Source organism: Arachis hypogaea, chromosome 1 (assembly GCF_003086295.3).
Source record: "Arachis hypogaea cultivar Tifrunner chromosome 1, arahy.Tifrunner.gnm2.J5K5, whole genome shotgun sequence".
NCBI lineage: Eukaryota > Viridiplantae > Streptophyta > Magnoliopsida > Fabales > Fabaceae > Arachis > Arachis hypogaea.
In genome coordinates this window covers 8,191,539-8,213,372 of record NC_092036.1, presented here as the reverse complement: position 1 = coordinate 8,213,372, position 21,834 = coordinate 8,191,539, and the positions used below count along the sequence as shown (strand labels likewise).

Below are 21,834 nucleotides of genomic sequence, written 5' to 3'. Positions count from 1 at the left end.
TAATCAAATTAAAAATTATAAGCAATCTTAAAGAAGTTTAAATTTATTAAATTAAAATTTTCAAATTCAATAATCTATCTCAAATACTTATTTGTGTATCTTTCGAATAGGTATGAAGTGAGATGACCACTATTCATATCCACTCCATATTTAAACAATTATAGTTCAATATTAATCATATCTGTTTCCTAACTAGTTAACCTTTGAAAAATCAAGTTGGATTTGGCTAAATTATCATCCCTTAAAAGATGGACTATTCGAGATCAAAACTAAAACCTATTCAACATCTCGCACGTCATTCCTTATTAAATTGTCATGTAACTTAAATTTTTTGTCTCGATAGTTTAAAGATATCAATCAAAATTGTTCGTCTGATTTTTATAGTTGCAAGCTTGATTTCATTTATTTTTTCTTTAAAATAAAATAAAATTGCTGAAACGATGTAGGATTAGTGATAATGAATTTCATTACAAGGTTTAATAATTTTGAATTGGATTATTCTCCGTATACAAGCATTTTTCCATACAAGTCATTTATACTCACGCCGTTTTCACGTTTTTTTTGTACCTCTTTTTCTTCTTTTTCTTTTTCCGTGCTTCCTCATCCTCTTCCTCTCCTTCTTCTCCGTGTCTCTTCTTTTTTTCGTAATTTTTCTCTCTTGTTATCGTCGTCATCAACACCACCTCTTCCTCCTTCTTTTTTTATTGAAATTTCTTTTCCTCTTTTCGTTTTCTCTTTCTTCTTTATCAAAATCACCAGAAAAAACGAAGAAACATTATTCAAGGTACTTTTTTATTGTTCTTCTAGATTTTTTTTCTAGATTGTCTCTGCCATGTGCCTCATCCTTAACCAGCAAAACATTAAAAGATTTCAAGAAGAAATATACTGTCTCCCTCCTATATTGGGTGTATTTTTTAAATCCTTTGGGTGTATTCTGTAATCCTTTGGGTGTATTTCTGTAATCGTTTGGTTTATTTCTGTAACTGTTTGGGTGTATTTCTGTAACCCTTTGGATGTATTTCTGTAATCATTTGGGTGTATTTTTGTAATCGTTCGAGTGTATTTCTGAAGTTTCATCATCTTCAAAACAATTTCAAAGCTTGATTTCAGAAACAACGAAAATAAAAAAACAGAAGGAGATCGAAGGCAAAGAGAGAACGCACGAAAGAGATCGAACAAATTTGACAATAAACTCGAAAAAGGAAACGAAGATAAAACACGCGAAGATGGTTCAGTGACGCACGTATTAGATTTGGCCCAACTTGTAAGACTTGTAAAGTATGAAGTAGGATGACCACTATTCATATCCACTCCATATTTAAACAATTATAGTTCGATATTAATCATATCTGTTTCAAAATTAGTTAATCTTTGAAAAATCGGATCAGATTTGGCCAAATTGTCATCCCTTAAAAGATGGACTATTCGAGATCAAAACTAAAACCTATCCAACATCTCGCAATTCATTCCTTATTAAATTGTCATGTAACTTAAATTTATTGTCTCAATAGTTTAAAGATATTAATCAAAATTGTTGTCTGATTTTTACGGTTGCAAGCTTGATTTCATTTATGTTTTCTTTAAAATAAAATAAAATTGCTGAAACGATGTAGGATTAGTGATAATGAATTTCATTACAAGGTTTAATAATTTTGAATTGGATTGTTCTTCACATACAAGCACTTTTTTATACAAGTCATACAAGTTATTTATACTCACGCCATTTTCACGTTTTTTTTTTGTGTACCTCTTTTTCTTCTTCTTCTTTCTCCGTGCTTCTTCTTCTTTCTTCGTGTCTCTTCTTCTTCTTTTTCGTAATTTTTTTCTCTCGTTATCGTCGTCATCAACACCACCTCTTCCTCCTTCTTGTTTTATTGAAATTTCTTCTCCTCTTTTCGTTTTCTCTTTCTCTTTCATCAAAATCACCAGAAAAAACGAAGAAACATTATTCAAGTACTGTTTTATTGTTCTTCTAGATTGTCTCTGCCATGTGACTCATCCTTAACCAGCAAAACATTAAAAGATTTCAAGAAGAAATATACTGTCTCTCTCCTATATTGGGTGTATTTCTTAAATTCTTTGGGTGTATTTTTTAAATTCTTTGGGTTTATTTCTGTAACTATTTGGGTGTATTTCTGTAATCTTTTGAATGTATTTCTGTAATCGTTTGGGTGTATTTTTGTAATCGTTCGGGTGTATTTCTGAAGCTCTATCATCTTCAAAACAAATTCAAAGCTTGATTTCAAAAACCATGAAAATCGAAAAAAACAGAAGGAGATCAAAGACAAAGAGAGAACGTACGAAAAAAATCGAACAAATTTGACAAGAAACTTGAGAAAGGAAACGGAGATGAAACATGCGAAGATGGTTCAATGACGCACGTGTTAGATTTGGCCCAACTTATAAAACTTGTAAGTCAAAATGACTTGTATGTGTACCACTCCTCTTTTAAATTCTGCATTTGTGGTTGAGGATTATAGCAAATTTTGCCTTTGCAGTTTTCCTTACAAATTGAAACATCACGATGCAATTAATACGCCTTCAAAAGAAAAAAAAAAGAAATTATATATAAAAAAATTTAATTTTGATTCAGCGTGAATATAAATAATTTTATACATATATTTAATTACGTAATGTCATATCGATAAAAATAGATATTTTTTATTACATAAATAATCATCCAAAAAATAGATATAACTAGACAACTAATTAGCTATATAAAATAATTTACACTGTCAGTGTATTAAAATTAGATTCATAAAAAAATTGAAATTAACACGTATAGTTCTACTACTCAATAGAAATATATAGGCTACAGAAATTATATACCCTATATACTGGTAATAGGAAAAGGAAAAATAAAAATGAAACTGCTTATTTATTTCTATATTTATAGAATAACATTAATCAAGACTCTTGGCACGCTGCAATATCTATGTGGAAGCTTATTTTATTTTATTTTATTTTTTTACGTAGCTTCTTTGCATTTCATATTCTGCCCCTTTTACTCCACTCTTGATATGGCTTTGCAACGAGTATCACATATTGAAGGTGGAAATGAAGGCCAATGTTGTTAGTGCTGAAACAATTGGCTTGTATAATCTCCCATGCAAACTCGTGGCCCCGTTGGGTTTAGTGTAAGATGTATTCAAAGCTGCATAAATATTGAAAACATGAGATGCTATAATCAAAATCATTCTATTCAGTCTTTTGATTGATTGAAAACAATTTTTTTTTTCAAATAAGGGATATAATAATAAGTGATATAACTAGCGATTACAATATATATATATATATATATATATATTAACAGTGACAAATCTAAAAAATTTTAGAAATGGAAGATAATATATATTTAGATATTTAAATTTTGGAGTATATTAACTAATTAAATTTTTAATAAATAAATATAATTAATACATCTAAAAGTATAGTAATTTAATTTAAAAATATTTTTTTATTTTAATATTTCGATAATATTGTATTAATAATACATTTATTATTAATACTTACACTTAGTCAAGTATCTAATATCTGTCAAATTACATTTATATTGATTATTTTTTATATGATATAAAAAAATTATAACTCAATAGCTAAAAAATCTATAAGAAATATAATTCGAATGAACTAATTTAGAATTTTGACTGTTTTTTATTTTAGTGTGAATTTTTTTTAAAATTATGCAAGGGAGACAAAAAAAATTGTGAAAAAAATAAAAATTTAAATTAAACAATCACAATTATCTTTATATGTAGGTATAGATAAAATAATATATTTTTTTTATTAAACAAATATCAAATAATTTTTTGATATTTAATTACAAAGTTGATATTTTATAATATTTTAATAAACTATTTTTTTTTAACGAAAACAATATTATATGTATGTATAAACAAAATTAAATTAAACAAAACAATAAAAATTAAATAAATTATATATATTATAAAAAAAAATTAATACTAATAATCTCATTCATATTTAAAAAGTTAAGTTTAACTTTAGGCAATTAAATCATTAGATTATTATTAGTGATTATTAATATTTGTTTTGAATTTATATAATACAATAATTTTTATTGTTGTATTAATATCTAATAATATAAATATTTCTTACACATAATTTTTTTTAAAGTGTAGGGATAAATAAATTATTATAATGAAGACAATTTTCTACATATATATATACTTATTATTAGTCTTTTAAAAGTTCAATAGAGGCAATTACCCCCATACCCCTACACATAAATCCGTCTATATATATATATATATATATATATATATATATATATATATATATATATATATATATATATATATATATATATATATATATATATATATATATATATCAGGAGATATTTTACTGCTTAATTTCTATTATAAGGTAAAAAAAGTGAGTCAATACAATTTTCTGCACATATAGTTTGTACATAAAATACTTTTTGATAACTGCTTTAAGATATACAATAAACTTGGTTATGGGAAAAAAAATGACATACATACAAATTTATCTATCTAACAATTAAAATTTTGTTTACTTTCATAAAGTTAAGAACAAAATATTATATCTTCTTGTATCTGTAAATATAGAGAATCCAAAGGCATCAAAATATCTAACAAGTAACCTGTATGTTGAATGCAAGCAGTTTGAATGGCGTTTTGAACGAAGGAGAGGGAAGCACCGGTCTCAAATGTGAAGCCATGAGGCTTGACGTCACGGACGCATCTGATGACGTCAAGGGTGTGTTGAGCACATCCACCAATACAGTAGTCAACGATTTCATTTTGGTTGACAAATACTGTACCGTTGAATGTCAACGTGTTATGTTGAGCGCAAGCTTCTGAATGCTGCACAATTGCATATACATCACCTTCAAAATTCTAAACAACGCTAGTTTTTTTATATAAATAAAAAAAAAATAAAAAATATTTAAATAACTATTTTAAAAATCATGCAAAATCTAATTGAAAGTTCAATTTTAGATTTTTTTTCATTTTCTTTCCTTTTTTTTATTATTAGTATAGAAATAAAATTAACAACCTTTAAAATTACCAAATTTTAAGCATGAATTAAGTTTTTAGACATACTTACATGCAAAAGGCTGCTTTGGAGATTCGGCCTCTACTCTCTAGAGCTTTTTGACAATAAATCAATCATATTTTTTTATTTTTCTCAAAATAATACTAATTTTAAAATTTTTTTTTACTTGTTATTTTTAAAGTTTGGTAGTTTACCCCAAAAATAAATCAATAATTTACAAAATTGTTTTTTCAATCTTTTTCCTTTATTTGTCCCTTTTTTATAACTAGTAATATTTTCTCTGTTTTTTAAATAATTATTATCTACTTTTAAATATATACATAAATTAATTTTATAGACTTGTCCTTATTATTAACTAGTTTTTCTATCACTCTACTAATATCTCTGCCTTTATTGTTGTTTTACTGATATTAATATCTTTGTCGTTCAATTTTCTTTCAGTCATTTTGTTAATAAATAGCGGTATATTTAAGAAAAGGGGGGTGGGGGATTAATTATTGTCACACGAATTTTAAATAAAATTATTTATGAAGTGAAATCTTTAAAGTGGACCAATGCATTGCAATTCATAAAATAAGATGAGAAAAATCATAGCTCATTACATTATTCATAATACAGAAGTATGCGCTTCTCCAACTCTCAAAGGGACTCAGATTGGCATTTCTCCTTGGTTCAGTTTTGTCTGCAAAGAAAAAATACACATGGAAGGGATAATTAAGTAATTATTGTTTGTTTCAATCTAATAAAGCTCATCAACTAATTAAAATACTAAAAATGACATATCATGATATTTTTCTTTAAGGATGTGTTTGTGAGATAATATTTTGGAGGCAAAGAAGAAAAGAAAAGAATCAAATAAAATAAAAAAATTTCTCCAACATGTCAACTCAGAAACACACTATATATAATCTTGTGATAATTTAGGATTACTAACTCTCAGCATTAGTGGGACTAAGCAAGAACATCAAACATATTGCAAGAGAAAAGGAAAGCAGGAATTTGCTCTTGCCATGTTCCATTGCTTAATCAAATTATTATGTGAACAATATAATTTGTTGACTATTTGTTTGGTTTGAGTTTTGGCATTGAAGAAACAAAGCTGTTGGGAAGGTATATTTATATATGTATATGGAACATAGTAGGTTCTTGATGTTCAAAACTAGGTGAAAAGTTGTTCTATTACGCATATGCTAAGAATATGGAATAAAACATTTGATAATTGATATAAACAAGGATACATATTATTGTGCTTTATGAACAAAACAAGATGGAAGCGTTGATCAAGGACAATATGAAAACAATGAGGAAAGAACATTTTGTCCGAAATTCAGACGTGGAATACAATGAATGTGTCGCGTTACTTGGACAAAAGGATAATGTCTGAAATATATTAACCACTTTCCTACAATTATTGCTTCTTTTATAAATATAGGAAATATCAAGACACAAATAAATCTGCTCATTTTTGCAAACATATTCGATATAATTAGTTTGCTTTGAGCCTTTTTTTTGCAACTAAAAGGAATGAACCTAATTTAAATTAAATTTGTCTGAGTGATTTTTTATTAGTATCATTTTCAAAACATAGATATTCTTCTATCGGAAGTAATCACATGCTCGAGCTATATAGAACCACTTGAGCGATCGACAAAGCTCTTTCCTTCATACAATGATAGTAATGATGATTTCTTACATAAAATTAGATTGTTTCGGCACGATAAAAATTTTAACTAATCTTATTCATACATTTTAATATAAATGAAGAAGCTGAGAGAATATTATTACAATTGTAACGATATATCCAACTGATCAATTTAATCAGATTAACAGAATCAGTCATTTAGCAAATCTAGTTTAAACAAAAAATCCATTAAAAATTGGTCAAAAACTGAATTAACAGAATCGGTCAACTTGGAAATTTAGTTTAAACAAAAAAAAATATGTTAAAAATATTGGTCAAAAACTACTTAACCGTTTGAACATATATTTTTTGTATAAAAAACGATTTAAAAATTAATTAAAAAAATAAAGGAATTTAAAAAAATATATAATATATTATTTTATTATATTTAACTCAATTGGAACTGAATTTAAACTTTTAATTTCACCAATAATCTTATGTTAATCTACATGACACAGAGTTCATCATTGCTTAATAGAACAAAATAGTTTAACGTACCAACATTAACGAATTAATTGTGCTTACCAAATAATAATTTCCATACTACATAGCTTTACTTATATCTAACTAACATCAAATTTTACGTGAAATAAATCTTAACTTTTGTATCCATGCAAGAAAATTCAATTCTTTAGTAAAAAGAAAACCAAAAGTCTCTAACAAAACCCTATCTTTTCCTCTTATAACGGAAATCCATTCCTGCTTTTAACAAAGTTAAGTTTAACATACCATCATTATGACCGTGTTTGTTATTGTTACCACATTCTAAACATAGAAATAATGTTAAAAAAGCAAAAGAAGACCTTTCACATTGTTTCTTTTTTTTCTTTTCTTCATATAAAAATCATCATTTTTCTCCTAATCCTCATACAAACAACACTTGATTCCCCTTCCTCTTTCCCCCAACACCTGAACAACAACAAAAAATATCTGTTGGGGGAAGGTTTTTAAAAACTCAACATTCCACCATCTTTTTTTCTGCGAAAACTTTTATCTTTGAGTCTGAATCTTTCGACGCAGGGCGACGCTAATATATTTAATTATTTATATATATAAAATAAAAAATGACTTTCAAGAAGCTGAAGAAGCGATGTACTCTAACCTCGGAGATGGAACACAATGTGAAGCGAATGCTGCAGCTAATTGAAGATGGTGGAGATTCATTTGCACAAAAGGCTGAGATGTATTACCAGAAAAGACCAGAGTTGATCGCACTTGTTGAAGAATTCTATCGAGGATACAAATCGTTAGCAGAACGCTACGATCATGATGTTCAATCATGTCATTCAGATAACGGTTCTGAATCACATGCATCAATGAATCCTCGCCGCGGTTCCAGCTACAGAGCCCCAGGGTTTGATTTCTTCCTTGGTTCTTCCAATGCTGTGAATAACAACAATTGTTTCTACGATGCAATTCACAAAGACGGAGACGGATCTTCGACTCTGACGGATTCCGACGATGAATCTTCGGATAATTCTTCTGTCCAGAGTTTTAATTCTGGATTCTACAGTGGTAGTGGCAGTGATAGCGGTATGAATAGGAGGATCTTGGAAGTGGAAATGGATTTTCCTCGGGATGAACATGAATTGAGGAATGTGAATGAGAGATTTAGGGTTTATGAGGAAGAAATTTACAAGCTCAAGGTTGAGCTTGAGAAATATAGATCTATGGAATTGATGAATAATTTGCATAATAATAACAATAATGTTACTGAATCATTATCACCGACACTGCAAATTTCATTGTTGAAGGATCAGATTAGCGTAGCCACTAAGGAATCCGAGTTTTGGAAAGTGAAATTCAACTCCGAGAAAAGAGAGCGCGTGAAGCTGAAAGAAAAGATGGCGGAGAAATCGCAATTGGAATCGGAGTTGAGAAGGGTTTTGGATGAACAGATTCAGTTGGAGGAAGAAATTAAGAAGATGGAATGCGAGATGGAGTTATTGAATGGAGAAATCAAGGGGAGAGAAAGGAACATAGAGGAACTGAATGGTGAAATTTGTGCCCTAAAAGAATTGGTGGTTTCAAAGGATGTTGAAATTAAGAAGATGGTGGAAGAGAATGAAAGGTTGAAAGCTGAAATAATTGAAGGGGGTGAAGAGAAAAGAGAAGCAATAAGACAATTATGCTTCTCACTTGAACATTACAGGAATGGTTACAATGATCTTAGGCAAGCTTTCATAGGCCACAAGAGGTTCCCAGTTTTGGCTTCATAAATCATGATTAATAATTAATGATGAATAATTATGCATCATTGATTATTGTAAAATACTAGCATAATCTTCTTGTAATTTTTTTCCTTCTAATTCTGTATCTGAGATGTGTGACTTTCTTATACTTAGGGGGTGTAATTGTAATAAACATGACCCCAGGATAAGAAGGTGGATATGTGTTTTTACTGTGCATATGTTTATGCCACGTGTCATCCGATTCAGGTTAGGAGAAGGTTGTGTGTATTGGACCACCCTTTTGTTTAGAGGGGGTTCCAATGATGAATAGAAGAGACTGGGAACTTTGCTTGGTCTGGTCTTTGGGACCTGCTGGCTGCTGTATATTTGGAGCCATTTAAAATGTATCAAAAAATAGGAAATAAAGAAAAAAAATGGAGATGTTTGTGTCTCCATCTTGTCTTTGACGTTAAGGGTTGGTGAAATATTATTATTGCAACGTTTAATTTATGTTGAGTCTCCCTTTTATATTTATCTTTGTTTTATCCAAATTATGTATGTTCTCGCTTCTTCAATATATAAAGATTATTCAACTCCAAATTTATCTTGAATTTGATTCACTTTTAGTAAGTATATATAATATATAATCTTTGATAGCAACAATGTTGAATTGTGAATAGAGAGTAAAACAAATGGTGAATTTATGAGAGAGTTTGTAGCTAATAAGTTGTAGACTATAGTGCTATTCCAGGAATTTATATTTGAACTATGAATAATTAAATTATTTTCCACCAGAAACTTATAGTTTTGATATTTTAAATACAAAGTAGAATTTCAAAAGAATTAAAATCAGGGTTTATATACACAAATTTTATTCCCATATCAAATCATTTTCAATATAATTCATGATAATCAACCTTCATTTATATATGTTGTGATTAAAATAACAATATAAGAATTTTCATGTTCTAGCAAGTGACTATAACCTAGATGAAACTACTACAACTACTAGTCAACTCTTTGGATCTAATCTATTGTATTCCCATAAGAGCCATCATACCCAAAAAATATAATTGCTTACCTTAGATACTGCCACCCTAAAAGAAAAATAAGCAATTTTGAATAGAATAATTTTAACAGTCAACCCAATATTTACTTTAGTATTGTCAGGGACCATTTAATTATCAAAAGAACCTTCATTTTATTGATAATACTTTTATTGACACTTATTTTTTACTGCCAATAATAACTAAGAGTCAATAAAAATGGTCAAAATAAAACACAGGAAAAGAAAAAAAATAGAAGATGGATTTCCTTCACTTCGAATTTTGTTTGCAATCTCACCTATAAGGTTACAATTGCTCATATTAATATATCATAATATTTCTATATTCTCGTCATTGTGATAGACATAATCAACAAGATTACCAAATTCTTGAATAACTCTTGAAGTTTAGGCCTTTACCATTTTACAGATATACTCCTCACATATAGAGATGTCATCAAGACAAACGGCAAATAACCTTTCAAATCGTCAAATGTGGAAGAAATTCCATAAAAGTAATCCTCGACTTTCTACAAATGCTAAATAAAGTCGACACTGAAAAAAAAGACTAAAATCTGGGTGGAATACACAAAGGATGTGTGGATATATACATTTGAAGGCGGGTTAGGTACCTCTACAAAGCATCTAGCATTCTAGCAAGCTACCTTGTTTCAAGTGCGTAAACTACAACTTTGTTGTGAAAAACAATGGGTAGAATTGTCCACTTAAAAACGTAGAAACATGTCCATCTCCAACATCATAGAAGCAACAACTCTGCAGATCTACTCAGTCCAAGTATAAGAACCAGAACACCTACAAAATAGACAAGGAAAACCAACAGAATTGGATGGTGAGGGAAGATAGTGTCGCTAGTTGTAAGAAGAACAATTAGACATAACTGTTTAGACATTTCTCAAAACATCTAGCTTTAGTCCTTGAAAGATTATGATAAATTGGTTTGAGAAAAATACTTATTTGAAGAGACAAACAAAATTATCATAATTTTTAGCAAAACAAACCATGGTACGGATTGATAGAAAAATAATTGAGTCTTAATTAATTATTTATCTTCCTAATTTCTAAATAAAGAAAATTTTGAATTTTTTATTTTTTTATAGTTTCAAAAAATAACATATATGTGAATTTTTTACTTATTTAAATATAGGAGGATTAGGACTCCCAATCATTACCCAGATTGATATATCCTATACCAACAAAACAAATTTACAAGGACCAAAACCAACATATGCAATATTTTCCAAAAAACATTACGCTTGAAAAAAGGAAAATGAAAATGATAGGAAGGGAGAATATGTTATGTTAACAACCTTTGAGGATCTGACATTTGCCATGAATCTTCAGGAAGCACCTGGCACTCCACTAATCATCCCAAGCACTATCAGCTGCGCCTACCTTTTTAATGTTTGAGGTAGTAATCATAAATCTATATTTATCTTCGATGTTAATTGAAGCAGGTCCCAATCCAAAGTGTTTGGATAAAGCAATATTTGCCTCTTTTTGTGCAGCTGCTGCTTCTTTCTCCTTCCTTCTAGCAACCTAGAAGTCAAGTGATAAAAAAGACAATAAAATGAAACCTGTTGAATTTTGTGGATAAACACCGGTTGTCTGTATATGACTATGTAGTGTATAAAAAGTCATAAGTGAGACTCACATGGAATTCATTGTAAAACAAAGACTCACCGTAGCTTTGAATCATTGTTGATCGTATGTCAAATTATAACATTTTTCAAGCAGAAAAAATATATTTTACCTTTCCAGTTGCAAATGCCACTGTGTTCCCAGATTCAGCATCAGCAATTGCTTTCCTTATATTTGCAACGAGGAACTAAAGTGCAGAACCATATGTTAAAATCAACAAAAAGCATAGTTCAATATATACACATGTTGAAATAAAGTAACATAGCAATCACCATGTCACGATCAGTGTAGAATGAAGTCGATAGGCCTGTTGTTCCTGCACGCCCTGTCCTTCCAATCCGATGTACATAATCTTCCATGGTCTATAATTGAGGCAGCCAGAACTGAAGCTTCAATTATGCATTCCTCAATGAAATAAAATTTGAACAAAAAATACCAGGCTAATGAGATGCCAAAGTAGCTGTAGCAGAATGGCCTATCTCCACTAATTGTGGAAAATACCCGCACAGTTCCAGATAACCCTTTTCCTAGTGTATAACAGATAAAATACAGTGATCAATTAGTTTATGATTGGCCACAAAGTACCTTTGGAAGATCTAGATTGATGACATGCGACACTCCTGTGACATCCAAGCCACGAGATGCAACATCAGTGGCAACCTGTGTGATACAATATCAATGAATAAGATAGCTAGTGGGTGAAAAAAAGTTAACTTTGCAAAAAATAAAACAAAATTGAAATTTGAACTAGAACTACCAGAAGGAAAAACAGATGTTAACATGAATACAAGATTTTTAAGTGTCTATCCGACATTAGTATCGAGAATGGTATTAACTTACTGAGAATCTTTAGGATATAAATACAATCATTTGGGACCATACAATACTTTTTTTTCCCATTTGACATTTAAGGAACAAGGGAATACAACACACCAAGGAATATAATGGCTTCACTGCAATTAGAAAGCCACAGGAAGCTTCACTATATTTCTCAACAATATTTGCGCAACTACTAATATATGCTCTAGCAATGTAGGAGAGATATTACCAAAATGTTGGTGGTGCTACTCCGAAAATCATGCAGGGCAGCCTCTCTTTCACCTTGACTGCGGCCACCATGAAGAGAAACTGCAGATAATCCTTGAGCTACAAGTGCTTCAGCAATTTCGTCACATCTCGTCTACAGTTACCCCAAAAGAATTAAATGAGAAAGATGTAAATTCAAATCTTCAGAGAGGTCACTTATATAATTTTATGCTACAATAGAAAAAAGTTACAATTTCAAAGTACTTATGGTTTCCAAATTCCAATACTAATAGGTAGTTAGGCACACAAGTCAAATAAATTGTAATCATTCACTTTACAATATTAAAATAGTAAGGGGGGAAGATGGGCACAGGGGGTGGGAGGGGTTCGGGTGTAATTAGGTTAGGTTGCAATAAAAAATGAGAAGACTTGGTAAAGAATGTGAAGACCTAAAATGTCAAGCATGCAAGATCAATATGTGCATCGAACATTAAACATGCAAGCTTTTTTATAACTTGATTTCTTGTACACAACTGACAAAAATTTAGATGTGATATTAATATATGGCACGAGCACAGAACAAAGCATACCTTTCTTTCAACAAACACTATTGTTAGTGGAAATGGATGACCACATTTTTCAGCCTGTGACGCCTCTTCTACAAGCAAATCTAGAAGTCGATCAATCTACAACATGAGACAAGATTTTAGAACAGAAATCAAACGACAGAAGAACAGAAACTTTAGACGATGCAAACTTCAAAAAGCATACGGTCAAACGGGAACTAATCTAAATAAAAGGGCAACCTGGTGCAAAAGCATCCTGCATTAACGTAGGGTCCAAGAAAGGGCCACAACCGAAGGATGTAATGTACGCAACCTAACCTGATAATTACATCAGTGGTTGTTTCCACGGCTTGAACCCGTGACCTTGAGGTCATACGGAAACAGCTCAACTGTTGCTCCAAGGCTCTAAAAGGGAACTAATCTAAGTTTAAAAAATTATATTCCACTTTCTTTATTTGTTATTCTCATTTTAGTTCACTCTTATCTATATTACATTTGTCCCCTCTAATAAAAAGAGTCCATTCCATCACCACTCCTTAATTATTTTAGAGAAATTATGTTTACATCACTCTTTGGTACACCACTAAGTGTATACACCTTCCCTTTATGGTGTAAAAGACAATTTTTTAGTCTTCCTTCACTTCTTATCAATCATTTTAATACCAGAAGTGGAAAGTGTTACACATAAGGTGGTGTATAACTGCATATAACATTTCTCGAAAACACTCCTCCAAAACATAGGAATAAAAAATTCAGAAAAATTAATGATAACAAATATTCTTGGGAACAGGAAACTACAGTACATTGCTATTTACTAATCCAGATCTGAACAAAACTATAATTAAATTGTCATCTGCATAGATGTACCTTCTCATTTTCAGAGACCTTCACAAGTGTTTGTGAAACATTTGTTGTTGGGCTACTGACTTTTCCAACTTTCACTTGTACAGGATTAGCCAAGTATTCCTGAAATTTGAGAGAATAGATTGGTGAACTCCAAAAAAATTCTTTCAATTACTAAGCTTACAACAAAATGTAAAATATTACTAGTGGTATCAGTTAATTGTTTTAATTGTAAAGAAGAAAACAGTATGTAAAAAGATAAATAGCTAAATAAGAGCCAAATAACAAAGATTGACACTTGAATCACAAAAGATGTATATAAAATTTAACATGGATGATCAAGCAGTAGTTAGGAAGCTGCCAGTAAATATGAGAAGCAAATAGAGAATGAAGTAGATTTTGTTATTTGGCCAAGCATTAGCACAAAAAAAATCACTTCAAAATAACAGAATAACATTGTATTTTGGTATGGGACAGTGGAGAAAATAACCAAGCCAAAGAAACTGAGGTATTGAAATCAAAAGGAACCTGACCTTTGATAATGCTTCAATCTCCACAGGCATAGTGGCACTAAACAGCAGTGTTTGATGCTTCTCTGGAAGATTTCTCATTATCTGGAAACAAAATTTGAAGATGTGTAATTCCTTCAGTTTCTACATAATTGGATTCCAATCACAAATGCAATGGCAACACATGAGCATAAAGGTTATTTAATGCTGAATTTATTCTCCAGAGATCATATGTGTGCAATAATCAAGAATAAGATATTCAAGTATTGCACAGTTATATGACAAAACCCCAACTCGTATAAGCAGTAGACAAATGAAACTGCTACAGCTACAAAAGAGAAAAACAGGAGGGAGCATGGAACAATCTAATTTGGAAAACTGTGAAAGAGAGCATAAAAGCTACAGTGAAGATCCTACTAGTTATCTACATTAGGGAAGTGAGTCTCCATGAAATATATAAAAGGATACTTCATATACAGAAGTAAAACACCAATACTACTAACCTCTCGTATCTGTAGCTCAAAACCCATATCAAGCATTCTATCTGCTTCATCTAGAACAACAAAAGAAATTCTAGAAAGGGAAGTATTGCCTTGTTGTAAATGATCAATAAATCTTCCAGGGGTTGCAACAGCAATTTCAACTCCTGCTCTTAGCTCAGACCTCTGTCGTACACAACAAAAACTAAGCAAACTAGCTGGAATCCTGGAACTATAAACTTACAACGAAAAAGCTTTATTGATCCTTGTGTCCCAAAGATATAGTTTGTTAAAACAATAAGACAATGCTGGGCAACTCTTTCCAAACTAGGCATACATAAAGCATGCATCTTAACATGAACCAACCAATGGAACTATTTATATTAAAATAGAAGTTTTAACTCCTATCCAATACAAATAAAAATGACCATCAAGCAATATGTAATACCAATTTCAGACAAAAGCACTTGTATGATACACCAAAAGAATTTTTAAATGCAAACCAGACAAGTGATAACCAGCATTCCTTGATAATTAAACTTTCCAAAAGGGGCATCAGACCAGAAATATGTCTTTAGTTACCTGCTTTTCAATGTTAGTTCCACCCACAACTATGGCAGTTTTCAACGACTCAAGAGATCTGCTAAAAGCTTTAACCTGCCCGAAATTCAGAACACCAACAGAGATACTTAATAATATGATAGAAAGATTCTTCTATTCATGGAGAAAATTATTTTTGTAAGGATCCTTACTCTAAACAGAAACATGATAACAAAAATTCAATATTAAAAAAAAATTGCAGATGGCAGCAAATAGCTTTGAAGTACAAAATAAATAGTAGAAATCATTTGAACACGAATGGACATAAAGGGAAAGTAATTGACCATTCCCTTCAATGGAAAAAGTATTAATAGAGGGAGCTAAGTAAGAGTCTAGAATAGGCCTCATAACTAACTTAAGCATGAACTCTCTCTCTAACACTATCGAGTATAGAATAATTCTTCTCAAAAGGAAATGAAAAAGTAAAAAACTTCATGTGAATCATATCTCAAGAACTATGTGAACTAAGCTGTATAAAAAAATTGGAGACAATCCAAATAATATATATTATCTAACAGAGAATTATCAACTCTAATTGAAGAAATTAAGAAGAAACTCTTCCCACATAAGTCATAACCCAAATAAAATTATGTATAACACCTCTTTCTCTATTTGTTGAGCAAGTTCTCTAGTAGGAGCCAAAACTAATGCCAGAGGACCATCACCACGCCGAATAGGAGGTTGAGCCATGCAATGCTGTAAATTTGAAAGGGAAAAAAAAGATGATTAAAATAGGTTGGTTTTTCAGAACATAATATCTAAGAAAACATTATATGGTTAAGTCAAACATGCAAGCTATAATAATTTCGGACCTGTATCATAGGAATTGTGAAAGCTGCAGTTTTCCCACTACCAGTTTCAGCACAGCCAAGTAGATCCCTTCCACTGAGAGCAATTGGCATGGCCTGTGCCTGGATAGAAGTTGGCCTGGTGTATTCATGATATGCAATATCCTTCATGATACTTGGATGCACACACTAAAATAAAGGGGATCAAAATTTAACACACGTGTAATAGTTGCTCAAAATTAACTAGCCATTATATATATATATATATATATAATGAGAGAGAGAGAGAGAGAACCATATCACTAAATGATTCAATTGGTGCAGGAGCAGCTGGAGAGTCTGATGCAATAGTGACATCAAGGTTAAGTCGGAGGCGGACCTCTTCAATCTGCATGTAACAAGCACCCTAGAGTTAAGCAACAAAACTAGAGAGAGTTTGGAAGCCTCTGTAATGAAAAAAGGAAATGAAATAATGATAACTATATTAAAGATGATGTTTTAAAAACTGGACTGGAGTACCCAGTTCAATCACTCATACAATGAACTGGTCATTATTTTGGTGAAATAGCTCGGTTGAACAATCAATCTAGCCATTTAAACTCATGGAACCATGACATAGAGAAATTGCACCTTCAGTTTTCAAAAATATTATTAAATGACGCAGAGATCACTTAGAACAACTGAATGAAACGAGGGAAATCAGGGATAAGGATATTGGCATAAAGTCGTAAACATAAATAAATCTACACAGCCTTGGATAAAACAGAGTTCAAGCCAACTCTCACAACTTGATAAAAACTCAAGTGAAACGGGAAACCTATGGCCTTGTCTTAATGCTTAAGCCAAAACTCACAATTTCACTCACTTTTACAAAATCTAAAGTCTACAACATCCAGCACCATAAAAGCTGCCCACCATTCCTCTCATGCTCATTGTTGCAAGTCACAATTCACAATTTCACATGCTCACATTCACTATCAGCACATTGCCCAGAACCATATTCCCAATTCCAATAAAGCCACCTTAAAACGAATGACAACTGCCCCTATACCGTAATCTATACCCTCAATACATGCCACTTCAAATTCAATTCAAACACCACTCTCCTGCATTGGCATGTTTAGAAAAACAACATTTTGTGGATACAATACTTTCTAGAAAGCTTTTGATTTTAAGTGTTTCGTAGAGTAAGCTTATATTGAAGTTCAAAACAGTTCAGAATCAAAATCTTATGTATACGGCGATTATATCCCAAAAATTAAGTTGTTACCAAAGACGCACCAAATCTTATAGAAACCCTCCAATTCCGAAAACTCTCATACAAAGAAATGCACCAAATTAACACCACCGAACCGCGACGATAAATAAATAAATAAATTACTCCGAAAACCCTAAGCACAGGAATTGAACAAAACAACACAACAAAATGTATGAAAACGTCGAAATCAAAATATTTCAGCTCAAAGATTAAAACTCAAGAAAGAAGGAAACGGTTAAGATTGTGAAATGAAAATGAAAAAATAAACATAAAAAATGGAGGAAAATGGACCTGGTCGGGGCTCATGCGTGAAACGCGCTCGGATGGCTGCCAGTGAGGGAAAACTGGCTCGGGAGCTGCGAAAATCCGTGACGGCTGCGGAGTGGCGGTGGAGCGGCGAGAACCATGGGACACGGAATTGTGGTTGTTGGCGTTGCCATTGATTCCATTGGTTCCATTGGTTCCATTGGTGCCGTTGGAGTGAAAGTGAGAGTGTGAGTTTGAATAAGAAGGGAATGCGAGCTTAGTTTGATGGTTAACATTGTTGCTGATATTGTCGTTGTTGTTTTCTTGGGTTACGGAGGAGGTTTTCGCCGTGGTGGTGGTGGTGGTAGTGGTTGTTGTTGTGGTGGTTGAGTTTCTGAGGTGTGGAGGCACATACGACATCGTTTCGAGGTTCCTCGCGCTGAAAAAGAAAAGCCGATAGAAGAAAAAGGGAAGCGAGGAAGTGAGTGAAACTGAAAAGTGTGTGTGTGAGGGTGAGAGGTGGCTGTGTTGATGAGGTGATAGACTTACTCATCAGTCATCATCACTATCCTTTTTTTTGCCCTTTCTGTTTTGGGCTTTTTTTGTCTCATCAACCACTTTTGGGATTGACAGCTCTTCTTTAGGCCCAATACATGAAGATCCAAAAACAAAGGAAACATAAGTACTGACAAAAAAAACAAAGTACGTACACCATCCCTGGTCCAAGTGCAGGAACTTGAATTTTGTCTGATTGTAAAATCGAGCTCAAATTTAAGACAAATTAGTTTTTAGTCTGTCAAATTAAAAAATACCGTAAACTAAAAGATAAAATTCTTGTCCAAAAACAAAAGAAAAGTAATTAGTAACGAGCCTTCTGCCACGGTAAATTTTTAGAATGTTAGATTTAACAGTATTTGTATAGTTTTTTGGAGTGTTTGAGAATACTCTAGATGGTTCTGGAACGTTCTAGAATGTCCTAGAAGTTTCTGAAATACCCTAGAAGGTTCTAGAAGACTCTAGAAGATCATAAAATATTCTAGAAGAGTGTGGATTGATATAAAAGTATGAAGAGTTGTATGGAACAATCTAGAAGTATTTAGAAAGTAGTGGTAGGATAGATATTTATAAAGAAGGTTCTAGATGATTAATCTAGAACATTGATTAGATTTAATCCTAACCATCCATTGAGGAGGTGGATGGCTATAAATAGGAGGTAAGAGTTAGTGTGAGGGGGTGTGAATCATTTGTAACCACACTTGAGTACTAAAGTGTTATTTCCACCAAGCTTCCTTTTTCTTGTGTTCTCTTGTGTTCTTAGCTTTCTTGCTAAGTATTGAGGGTTAGGCTGACTTGGTCTTAGCTCAAGAGGTTGAGTAAGTCCGAGTGCCAGCACGGTAGCGTTGGAGTGTGTCCAAGGCCGTGACAACTTAGTATCTGAGCAAGGTTCGAGAGGGAGCACAAGTGGTTTGTGGGAATGGCTTCTAATATCAACATGGAGCATGTTGAGTCTCAAAGGGGAAGGGATGCTATTCCTTCTCAATGGGGAGGCAAGAAGATCCGTTCTTCAAGTGAGCCTAGAGGTAAGGACTCTAACTTCTTAGAAGAAAGAGTTTCTATGTTAGAAAATGTTCTATCCTCTATGGATGAGCGCTTCCAAAGGATAGAACATGACAAGGAGACCCTCGAGGCTCACGTGTTGGGAGAATTAGATGCTTTCAAAGAAAGCATGCTCCAAATTGAAGAGAAGCTTGAGAATTCCTTGAAACTATTTGAGGAAGTTCGAGTTTGGTTCGAGGAGGCAAAATCTCGACCAACCATTATAAGGGAGATGACAAAGATTGATCTCCCAAAGCCAAAGGAGTTCAAGGGCGTGAGAGACGCTCGAGAGGTGGAGAACTTCCTATGGCAAATGGAAAGGTACTTTGAAGGCCAATGGGTGGTCAAAGAAGCAATAAAGGTACGCACTGCAGCTCTCTATCTTTCTGATAATGCTACTTTGTGGTGGAGGAGAAAGAGCGTAGATATGGAGAAGGGTACTTGCAACATAACCACATGGGAAGATTTCAAAAGGGAGTTGAAAAGACAATTCTTCCCTGAGAATGTGGTTTATGAAGCAAGGAAGAAGTTGAGGGAGTTGAAGCACAAGAGTACGATTAGCGACTATGTAAAGGAGTTCACTACTCTTACACTTCAAATCCCCAACTTAGCATCAGAGGATGCATTGTTCTTCTTCATTGATGGACTCCAACCTTGGGCAAAGCAAGAACTACAAAGAAGAAATGTTAAGGATGTCGATGAGGCCATCGTGGTGGTCGAATCACTCACTGAGTATCATAGGGGAGACTCTAAACCCAAGTCTGCCTCCAAGCCTAGTTCTACTAAAGGTGGGGGAGACAAGGCGAAGAGTTTCTCAATCAAGAAGGAAGGAAAATACTCTTCAAAGAAAGAGTATGAGGAAAAGAAGAAGGCTTTCGTGCCCAAAGGAGGATGCTTCGTGTGCAAGGGACCATACCAAATGAAGGACTGTCCCAAGCTAGGGACTCTGTCATCTATCGCCGAGAAACGAGAGGCTCAATCACAAGTGACTGAATATGTTGGATCTGTCCAACTCATGAATGCTGTGAAGGAAAAGGAGACAAACCCTGTTGAAAAGAAAGGCTTGATGTATGTCAAAGCCTTTATCAATGAAAAACCCGTCATGGCTATGATTGACACTAGTGCTACACACAACTTCATCACGCCTGATGAAGCAAAGAGGCTTGGGTTGAAGATCACCGAAAAGAATGGTCGGTTCAAACCCGTGAACACCAAGGGTGAACCCCTTAAGGGAATAGTAAAAGGGGTTGAGATGACTCTTGGTTCTTGGAAGGGCCTTGTGGATTTCTCAGTAGCACCCATGGACGATTTTAAAATAGTCATCGGGCTCGATTTGTAAAGGAAGGCAAATATAATACCTATGCCATACTACAATATAGTATGCATCATGGAGAAAGGGTCTCCATGCATGGTCCATACAATCTCCAAGGCGGGAGGAATCCCGATGTTCTCGACCATGCAACTCAAGAAAGGTTTCAAGAAGGAGGAGATGATGTCTTTGACTTTACTACAAAAGGAGTCAACAGCCAAAGGAGAAGATGTTCCCTATAAAATCAAGGAAGTCCTTGAAGAAAATAAGGATGTGATACCTCTCGAGTTGCCAAAGCAGTTACCACCTAGAAGAAAGATGGATGACAACATTGAATTGGAGTTAGGAGCAAAACCGCCTATCTCAAAACCATACAGGATGGGGGCCATTTCTATGGTTGAAGGAGATATTGTGCATACCATCAAGGAAGGGTTGCATCACGATCCATTAGCAAAGAAGTTGGTAGAGTTGGCTAGAGAAGGTAAGACCAAAAGATTTTGGTTAGAAAACGACCTTCTTTACACAAAAGGGAGAAGACTATACGTTCCTAAGTGGGAAAATCTGAGAAGGAAGTTGGTAAGAAAATGCCACGACACCAAGTGGGCTGGTCACCAAGGTCAGCGAAGGACCTTGGCACTCATTGAATCTTCTTATTATTGGCCTCAAATGAGAGATGAAGTAGAGAGCTATGTGAAGACTTTTCTTGTTTGCCAACAAGATAAGATTGAAAACAAGACACCAAGCGGGTTGTTGGAACCTTTGCCTCCATCAGAGCGATCGTGAGAAAGTGTCTCTCTAGATTTCATCTCTGCCTTACCGAAGTCTGAGGGGTTTGGATCTATTCTCGTAGTAGTGGATAGATTTTCGAAGTATGCTACCTTTATACCCGCCCCTATTGACTGCACTGCAGAGGAGGCAGCACGACTATTCTTCAAGAATGTGGTGAAATATTGGGGATTACCTAAGAGCATCATTAGTGATCGAGATCCACGTTTCACAGGACGACTATGGACAG

At 33.0% G+C, this 21,834-nt stretch overlaps 2 protein-coding genes across 3 annotated transcripts; one reads left to right on the top strand and one right to left on the bottom strand.

Moving 5' to 3' along the window:
* Positions 1-7,788: 7,788 nt before the first annotated feature.
* LOC112794261 (protein NETWORKED 4A) lies at positions 7,789-8,943 on the top strand. Its single transcript, XM_025836358.2, has one exon. The coding sequence runs from the start codon at positions 7,789-7,791 to the stop codon at positions 8,941-8,943; it is 1,155 nt and encodes a 384-aa protein (XP_025692143.1).
* A 1,454-nt stretch (positions 8,944-10,397) lies between these two features.
* On the bottom strand, positions 10,398-18,459 carry LOC112794241 (DEAD-box ATP-dependent RNA helicase 20). 2 transcript variants are annotated; one of them, XM_025836347.3, is made up of 15 exons: positions 17,960-18,459; positions 16,706-16,798; positions 16,435-16,599; positions 16,223-16,318; positions 15,605-15,679; positions 15,047-15,208; positions 14,568-14,648; positions 14,059-14,157; positions 13,216-13,311; positions 12,648-12,779; positions 12,185-12,259; positions 11,872-11,961; positions 11,712-11,786; positions 11,269-11,497; positions 10,398-10,753 (listed from the first exon to the last, which is right to left on the bottom strand). In XM_025836347.3, exons 1-14 carry the CDS (start codon positions 18,332-18,334, stop codon positions 11,321-11,323), a joined length of 1,791 nt encoding a protein of 596 aa, XP_025692132.1. In that variant the 5' UTR covers positions 18,335-18,459; the 3' UTR covers positions 10,398-10,753; positions 11,269-11,320. The 2 variants fall into 2 exon arrangements, with proteins under 2 accessions (XP_025692132.1, XP_025692137.1); XM_025836352.2 differs by having other exon boundaries at positions 11,872-12,004; positions 17,960-18,455.
* Positions 18,460-21,834: the final 3,375 nt, after the last annotated feature.